Here is a 9,828-nt window from a genome sequence, read left to right on the forward strand (position 1 = left end):
TAAGCTTCAATAATATCTTCTGCACTGATATCCTGCCAATTTTAGGAAGGTTTTATTGTTCAACAACTTTCGAAAGGACGCTGCCTTCCCAATTCCATGAACACTGGATAGAATAATCATTACCCAGTAATGCATGGGGTAAACGAAGGTTAGTACATACCACATCTTCCAAATACTTCTTCATCTCTTAAATGTTCCAGACTTAGACACTTTTTGTACTAGCCTTTGATTGTGGCGTGATGATGTAACCAGCATATCTATTGGTATGATAACCAATAGGTCAGTGCCATCTATCAAAATGGTTTCTACTTTCTATACCAGTCCTAAAGAACTCTTCACAATCAATGTCAGCGTCTCCAAATGCATTGAATACTTTACAAACTGCTCCATTCAAATTCTTTTCCAGCAAGTTTATGAACACTTGTTTTGTTGATTAGCAAGGAAAACATCCTTTTTCAAATTTACATCATTAAAGGGGTCAGTGACTCATTAACACCAACGGAGGTCTCTGCTCGGCGTCGGGGATTCGTGTCTAAATGGATGGACCATTTTCATACCCAAAGACAATAATGCTATTCCATATCAACGGTATTAGGCACAGATTTCATCAAATGTGTGACCTCTTTGCCATGGAAGTAGTGCTTTACAATCTAAGAGGTTGTGTGGATCCAAAGAGTGTGGCCTGATATTACAGGGAAAGTCAACTCGATCGTGTCAAGATATACACTAAAGAATGACGGAGGCAACAGCGAACATTATAAACTCCAGACGAGATCAGTAGTTCGAAACATCTAAATACGATCATATCTCCGCTGTTCCATATAATGTACAATTTCTCCATGACACCAGATGAACTGCGATCTTAACCACTTTCATTCCTTTCTCAAGTTAACAAATTAACGAAAGAGTATTTTAATGACTTACCCGTCTAGCAAAAGAAGTACTGCAAATATGACCCCTATCAATTACAAATGTGCCGACAGTTAAGTGCCATCCTATTCATACTGTTATATTGCAGTTATTACTCTTCGCACCACTCTTGCAAATTTAGTTTTTTTTTCGTCGGCATAGGCAACGTAACTTATATTGTTGTAAGTACCGAGTAAAATAATATTTTGAAGGGTCAGATTCACCCTAAGTTTGTGGAAAAGGTTAAAAACTTTGGATTCTTAGACAATCTAAAACCCTACTTCGAATTTCATTAAGAAAATGTCTTGTTCATCTTGTGGCAGGCAGTAATTTCAACCGCATTAACTTAATTCTGTTAGTACAGTATATGCCCTCTACTCCAAATAGAATTTAAATTCAGTTTTATAAAAAATACATCTGAATTAAGTCAGAAAAGTACATTGAGGAGTTAAAGCTATAGACAGTCAAAGCCCCAGAAAGCATTTGGAAAATTTAAATTGTAGAAGTTTCTTATGTGTGCGTAACCAGAAATACAACTGCGAATTGTTCAAGGCATCACGTTATCGACAACATGATATCCCGTGAAATAAAGTATCCGGTTCAGATTGAAGAGTCAGACAGTAACGGAGGTTACATCGATCAAAATACTGAGAATAACAGTGATAAGTTTCAGAATCGAAATAAAAATAAGAGTTAGGTTAACTACATATTTTCATAGAAAAATTTACTATATTATTTCTGCGCATGACGCTGTTCAGGACGTTCGTTAAAATGTTTAATCGATCACGTAAAATGCCATAAGGGATAAAAAAAGGGCTGTCGCACATTGGTGAATCTTTAAAATGTGGAGAAAAAGCAAGCCCGATCCAATTTAGATTAAAACTTCTTTATTCAATATAAAGGACAAAAACCAACGGCAATACAAGTTCTTATTACTTCGTGTAATTTAATCTATACGTTGTTGCATGAATTGAAGACTTAAATTTGGGTTTTATTTGGAAAAAATTGGAATTCTATTTACATATTCACTAAATCTGAAACACGCAGTGAAGCAGTTTAAGTATAATTTTCAAGTTACAATATCAACATTGTTGTTTTATAGTGAAATATCGTAGTAACGTGTTGAGCAAGAAAGTCTCGGGATACATCCTGCTCCCGGGGAAATTTTTTTAATAGATCCGGTACTATATACTAAAATTATACACCTTCCTTTCGGCGAATCTTGGACCGTTATACATTTATTTTAAATTGTGTGCTATAGCGAACTCTACACTTGCGCTCCCTCGAATGTAAACACGCATGACAATCAGAAATATTCCACCCCTACATTTTAAGGAGCCCTAGAGGGTGGAAGTCGTTTTAATCCAGTAGTTTATCGAATCGCTCGACTCTGGAATTCCTTTCCGGTTCTCAACTTCACTGATTCAGAAGTTGAGGTGTCATGTGTACAGGCATCTCGTTGTTTAACTCCCTACAAATTTGTTTCAAACAATAACCAATTTACGTCCAAGCTAGACCGCCTTGTTTGGACTGCCGACCATTAAAACGAAAATATTTTGGAACACATCAATAATTCAGCTTTATTACAAAGGATTTTAATATTAATGAATTATGGAAATGTGTTCCAAAGTATTGTGTAATATATATATATATATATATATATATATATAATCGTCTTATGTGTCGTTTTATAGATGAAAAATTGATTTCGTTCTAATTGAAAAAAACGATACTTTTGATATAAAGAAGTGCTATATTTTAGAAATATAAAATAAAACCGTACTTACTGATCTACTTTCTCAGGTTCCCCTGCTCACGCGGTATACACTAACTAGATATGCAGTATAGTTTCATTGCAATCACGTTATCAGTACTGCCGTCTTTTCTATTGCCTTTTTTATAATAGCTAATCAAAGAAAATACGAATTACTGTAGTTTGAAAATATTAGATTGGTGTATGGAAGTGTAAAAAATATATTTAAGTAGAAGTCTTAAGAGTATTAAAATTCCTCAGAAAAAAAGATGGTAGGAAAAACTGAAGTAGTTTAAAATGCGCTCAGTAGATTGCTAAATATTACCTTTGACTGTTTTAAGGAGCAGAGTACGAATAAAATATTCGTTAAAAATTGTATATCAGAAAAATCAGAAAGAATGTTAGAAAGAATGTAAGAAAGAATAAAAAGAAAATCACAAGTACGTGCAACAATATTACTAGAGATTCATTTTAAAATGAAATACCGACACATTAACAAAAAAATCACTGTTCGTTTGCTTTGTTAATGGATTAGTTACAAATAACCATGCAGATCTATGTGTGCATGTTTTCTACATTGTAATAGAATTTTGAACTGCATCCAGAGTAAATAAAAATGAATTCGTATGTGAGGAACATTTACAACATTAGTCGGTGATTTGTTTAGACTTAAATTTATTATGGCTAGGACAACAGAATATTCGTATTGCTTTGACTCGAGTATATATCCGACACAGACAGGTAATCAGAGAACCATATCAATATATAAAAGCATACGGTATCAATGGATACACACTCGATAATACAAAACAATGAAGAGGATATGCTGTTGTCCTAGCCTACTTTTATATCGGATATTCAGACGTGTGGAACAAAATTCATTTTTTTTCTAGTCAGAAAAAAGTCGCTAAAGTATCAAAACGAGTGTAGTCGGACGTAATGTGTACGCTCCGCGCATATGCAAATACAATTAACCGCGCTAAATTTTAGCATTATTTATGCAGGTGTCGTTAGCACATGCTGCCGAATAACGATAGAGAGCAAACCATTTTTGGCAGAGTTCTAGTTGATGGCGACCAAGTCGTTTTTTTTTAAACTTAAAATCACTTCATTACGTACACGAAAAAGGACATTATCAATCGTGTATAAATTATATATAAAACGTAGTTTTCGACCAGGCAATCCCAAGCAACCGCTTTACATAATTTTCTGAAGTAGAAATAATTAAAACTGACAAATGAAATAATGTACTAAATATTGAACCCGATTAAAAAAAATCCTTAATGCGAATGTAGTTTGATTAGATCAACCTTTGGCGATAGTGTCATCCGACGCTATTTGAATAATGCGTGCGATCAGAAATGTCTAGAAGTGGATTTTAAAACGTTTTAAATCTATTGAAATCATAATGTCATTGAATTGGGAGGTCACACGCTTTAAACAAAAGAAAGTGGTAAGCTATGGATAGTGATTTTGTTTAATTTGTTTTAAGCTCCACAACTTTGAAAGAAAAAATTTGAAAATTCTGCGAGTTTTCAAATGAGACTAGCGTTTTGAAATTTTTCTGTGACACTTATGTCATTCTTACAATCTGAGCAGCCAGGTATTTGCATGTTTTTTTATGAAGCTTTTCAATTTCATTGATAAACAGAATTTGACCAATGTCCTCGTCAATTTGTTAGCAAGTCCAGCCATAAGCGATAACGATTTATTGCTGGTAGGTTAGCGAGGATATTCATAGGCGTTTTATTGGCAGTTGATACAATTGAAATCAGCTGAACGGAAAAATACGTGCAAATGATTTAATTTTTAAAATATGAGTTTTTCGCAAAAGTACAGGAACAAACAGGTTAAAATCTCCACGAAGCACGAGTAAATCATTCCAATCAACCTCGTTTATGTTTGCAATGATAGATTTGAATTGGATTAAAAAGTCAGTTATGGTTAATGGATGACAATATTTGACAAAATTTTTACGTTAAAGACTGTCCATAGCAATACTTTCCTAGAAAAGTAAAGAAACATCTAGTTACTGAAGATTATCGATAAGTTCCTGAATCGCAGGCAGAAAGTCTTTTTGAATTGCAGGCTGTCGGGAGACAATAAGAACGGCATTTTTAAGAACTTTGCTTGATAGAGAAAGCAAACGGATAAAAACGATCAATGCCTCGATATAAATTTCAGGGCCAGGATTTTCAATGATGCCTGGATTCTTGTCGCAACTCAGCTGTAAACTAACTCGCGTCTTTAGTATTTTCCCTAATTCATCTGAATAGCCAAACATGTATTCAGTCCGAATCATTATTGCTTTCCTCCAACACTGAAGACCGCGCTTCAAGTCACATGGAAACACTATAAATATCGCTCCACACAACTCCAAAGCTCGAACATGATCTTTGAAAGAGAATACTCTATAATTCAACAAAAAGTGCTCCACATTGGTCATCCTATTCAGGATTGCTATACACAAGGCGTTTTCGTCAAACTTGTTACATGCTTTTGGGTTTATGCAACATGCCAGTACGGTTTTAACGGTGTCAATTTTTCCAGAAGCAACAGCATTTAAAAATGGTTTCTCATTTAAATCCAAGTTGTCCAGAGAGCAAAGTAAATTTGGGAGTTGGGCGATCCCTTCCATGGATGCAACTGCATTTATGGCTTTTCTGAAAAATGAGAATATAGGGAAATATCGTTTCTTCCAAACGTGCTGAGCACAGTTAATGGTCTCACGTATGTCAGCACGAACGACTCCACGGCTGATTAATACAATAAGCAATTGAACATCCAGATTGTTGGTAGAAATCCGCAGTGGTGATAACCAAATGGAACAACGCTTGTAATGCTCAGATATATCAGCTTCACATTCGTCCAATAGATATTTCACGATGTCTCTAAAGCCGAGTTCACAGGCACGTCCAAGTAGTGTTTTATTGCAGACATTTTGGCAGACTATCGCCTGACGATTACGCAGCGTCCATGGATTAAGTAGAGCACGTATTTCATTTAAATTGTTTTTATTTATTAAGTTGTAAATATAACGACTACTTGGGTAATTTCCGTGTACGTCACCTGACACACTGACGGCCATCTGAAAGAAAACGGAATTAGAATTTGACAAGGTTTCAGTTTAGGGCAGCTTTAAACGTTGCGAATATTGTAACAATGTAACATTTATTGTACTCAAAGCATTGTCTAAATGTACCTATAATCAATACATGCTTACCAGAGATATGCATTCAGAATCAAGCTTTTCGTTTTCTTTCGCTGATGTGAAATTCATGAGGATTTAGTACTTTTCATATTTGACCCAGACTTTAATTTACCTGTGACTCAGGATTTCGATCTCTACAGGAAAATTCGATTTCCTAACACTCGATATCTTTACAGACAAGACGGACTTCTAGAAAGCCTTAGGGTTAATTGACACTGGTTATTCAACCTCCAAATAGTATTTATTCCGGAAGCCGTTCTTAGCATGGGGAGGTTGAGGTGTTTACTGTGAAATGCATTTTATGTTAAACCTCCCCGTAATCAAGTTCTTAACGGTAAGTCTTTCGGTGCCCCTAATGCATTTTTACCAGCTTTAGTTTTAGATTCGAATGAGCAAATGCAATTTGAGTAGACAAGGTGTGCAACGGCCGAAACATTATGGACAGTGGACTCCAAGAATGAAATTACTTGGAGTGTAAACGGCTTTACTAAAACGTAAACAATTTTATGAAAAATAAAAACCCTTAACAGAAATTTTTAATTGCATAACTATTACAAATAAACCCTCCTAGGGAGATCCAGCTGGTGAAAACGGGACAATTTCGATTATTCTGACAGTTATAATCTTAAGTGTAACTTATTGTTTCGACGTATTTAACTTCTGCCCTGCTAGTGTAGCTTGTCAATCTTGGGAATCGGAACAGAATTTCGAAAGGAGACATGAATCCCGAGGGCTACTAGTTCTTTAAAAGAACTAGAGTGTTAATTGTTAATTGGATTCTTCGTATTATCCCGTCTGAGGATTGAACTTCAACCAAGTGAATAGAAAATAACACTATTGGTTACTAACATGAAGGATAAGTCAAAATCACAACCCACACATATATATATATATATGCACAAATACCGAGAACCTCATAAACATAAGCATAAACACCAGCAGTATTAACATGCATTAGATTTAACGAATTGTGACGAGAATCTAAGCAGCGGGAATATTTGTGATATTCCACCAGCACTAAGTATGGTATCCTAGTCCGGTCTTGCCAGGTTAACGTATAGGTTTGGCAGTTTGTCTGCCGATAACGTACAAAAGCTTAAACTCTTTGTAGCACTTAGAGCAGCTACTAAATCAGTTATATAATACCGGGATGATTGTAGTTCTTTTTCGCGCAATCAAAACCCTTTTATTACCGAGATCTCTAGATACCTGAAAGATTTCGACACTAATAGTTTCTTCCATTTGACTGTTAGAGTAACGAGTATTCGTGTGGTCTCAAACTGTATTAACCTGCAGAGGTTTAAGTGTGAACAGCTAGCTGCTCAATTCCCCGGTCAAGCACGAGTTTTAATAGCTTATAACGTTCTGTGTTTTTTATTTAGGTGTGGGGGGGTATACACGTGTAACGTTAATACTTACAATTTAGCAAATCGAGATTTCTCTATATTTATAATTTTGATGTTTAAAAGATTCGAGATACATCTACTTCCGAATATCCTAGGCCAATAAAGTTATAAAATGAATTATTTGAACGGAAATAAATTACATCATTGAAGATTCAGAATTTCTTAAACTATAACTCATTTCGCAAATGTTAACTCTTATAATCAGAAAGGAAATTATTACTAAAGCTGTTCATATGCAATTGTGAAACCAAAATTGATACATTACCTTTATTGGTTTGTCTCGTTCTTTTGCTTGCTCTTTCGCGGTAGTCATGACCGACTGACGCTTTCCTTTTATATTTTCTTACATTGTGCATGTCTGACATATTTTCATGCTTGATTACTTAGTCATCCATTAAAAATGTCCGCTAATGTTTGACAGGTTAAACCAAATATTTTTAATGTTCCTGTCAACATTCGCGAACGATTGTTGAGAGGTTCGCGCTTGAGTGTAGAATGAAGATTATGTCCTGCATATATTATTGTCTTTGTTTTACTCGATATGAGATTAGTTAATTTTTAAACACTCCCTTTAAACAAAGCCTGTTTTTTTTTTGGACACAGTGATCACCACTTATCAAGGCCCGGAAGCCACTTAGGGATAAGGGTTATTGCAAGTACATTACGTTAGTGTGGAGATTTGATGAAGTGTTTACTTAAGGGGGAGGTTCATTAGGAATTTGTTAACGTTGGACTTGAACACATCCAAGTTGTAGTCCGGTGGGAAGCAAGCAGACGGAACAGAGTTCCACAGTCGTACAGTTCTAAGAAAGAAGCTTTGTTCATGAAATCCGCGTTTTGATTTAGGCACAGATAAAGAGTGGGGGGAAAATTTTGACAGTGGATTCAGCTAGACGGGTGTTTTTCATGAAAGATTGGCGAGGGGGACCAGAGATTGGAGTTCAGACGAGCACCTGCCATGGAAATAACGATAAAACAAGGATAGGCTCGCAACGTCTCTTCTGTGGGAGAGAGGTTTCAGGGTAGAGAAAAGGGCATCCCCCACTAAGCCACGAAGTCTATTTTGTACTCTGTCAAGGCAGGATAGGCTGTTTTTAGCAGCTCCTGTCCAGATATGGCAACAGTATTCCATCCTTGGACGTACTTGGCTTTTATATAGATAGAGAATTGCATCAGTAGTGAGATATCTTCTGGGGCGGTAGAAGGATCCCACCATCTTTCCAGCGACCTTGGCAACAGACTTGATGTACGTGTTCCATTTCAGATCAGGAGTAATGGTCAAACCCAGAAGCTTGTCAAAACACGGGGCCTCACCCAGACGAGAGCCATCCATCACAATTGACGCCAGATGGCGATCAGAGCGTTGATGATGTAAGGATAGGAGTTTGGTTTTGGATACATTAAAGGTAACCAGCCACATCTTCCCCCACTGAACCACGCGCTCGAGATCAGAGTTATTTTTTAATAATCCTTTAAGATTATTCTTAACAATGAGTTCCAAGTGTTATGGCTGTAGTTGCAATCGATTTTCTATGTGCTTGCATATCTAATCAGTACTTTAGTTTTTCTCTCAATGACAAAAATTACTATCGTACGTTTGGAAAATTTTCAAAACTATAATTAAACTATCCCAAGAAACAGCATTGTCGCATTTTTGGTTTCTCACCAAATTCCTGGACATTAACTTTCTGAATTTTTAGATTCCGATTCATAAGTCGTAATATTTGGATCCTTTCGACTACTGTTCTAATCCTGAGTATTATTTTCACAACATTCCATTTGATGCGACCTTCGACCTTCTTCAGGTGTATTTTGTCGAACTCAAAAATCTTTCTATCGAGCTCGGGAATTCGCATGGATTCATAGCGTTGGAGTGAATACTTGGTAAAATTGTTGTAAATTCGGGAGGTTAAGATTTTAATTTTCCATGTGGACGACAATCAAAATAAAATTGCGAATTACTTAGGATTACTACCTAGACATAGCTAACGGTGCACTTTGAATAAAATAAAGGATTTTGTTCGAAATTCCGTGCAAATTTCCGCGTTCGACAGAAAAAGTTTCGCGTTCGACAGAAAACTTTCCGAGTTAGACATGATACATTTAAAAAAGTCAGAAGTTATATCGATTGAAACGTTGTAAAATGACACTGAAGATAATATCGGTAGTCTTGAAGAACTCAAATCGAAATTTCTGGACGTGAATTTTTAGTAAAAACCACCCTTTCTTTCTATTGCATATCGCTCACTTCATGTCAGGTTGTTTAAAAACACGAAAAAAAAGCACACACGAAAAAGAAAACAGAAGCAGAAGTTGCAAGTTAAGTAGGAGTAAAAACAAAGACCGATAGAATAATGGAAAACAACGTGTTCAAGCTAATTAAAAGTAAAACCAGAAAATGTGGTTAGATAAAGTAGACTAGAAGTCATCCTCGGAAGATGTATAACACAAAAATATAAGGTCAGGATTTATTCGCTGAAATTGCCTGCTATTCAACGATTTTTTTAGACGCACGTTAGTTTTCCTTATCAATTATTTGAGTTTGCTTT

General features: G+C 35.8%; 1 protein-coding gene across 1 annotated transcript; it reads right to left on the bottom strand.

The window, feature by feature from the left end:
- Nucleotides 1-295: 295 nt before the first annotated feature.
- LOC145283571 (uncharacterized) lies at nucleotides 296-7,607 on the bottom strand. The gene is made up of 2 exons (XM_080132484.1): nucleotides 7,545-7,607; nucleotides 296-5,750 (listed from the first exon to the last, which is right to left on the bottom strand). Exons 1-2 carry the CDS (start codon nucleotides 7,590-7,592, stop codon nucleotides 4,692-4,694), a joined length of 1,107 nt encoding a protein of 368 aa, XP_079988610.1. The 5' UTR covers nucleotides 7,593-7,607; the 3' UTR covers nucleotides 296-4,691.
- Between the last annotated feature and the right edge of the window lie 2,221 nt (nucleotides 7,608-9,828).

Source organism: Euprymna scolopes, chromosome 8 (genome assembly GCF_053919585.1).
Source record: "Euprymna scolopes isolate OS-2025 chromosome 8, ASM5391958v1, whole genome shotgun sequence".
Lineage (NCBI taxonomy): Eukaryota > Metazoa > Mollusca > Cephalopoda > Sepiida > Sepiolidae > Euprymna > Euprymna scolopes.

Bases quoted from the DNA above. Each gene is read 5' to 3' on its own strand.
- LOC145283571 (XM_080132484.1), bottom strand. From the start codon at position 7,592: ATGACTACCGCGAAAGAGCAAGCAAAAGAACGAGACAAACCAATAAAG. The intron at 5,751-7,544 runs GTAATGTATCAA...GTTTTCTTTCAG, and splicing joins AACGAGACAAACCAATAAAG to ATGGCCGTCAGTGTGTCAGG.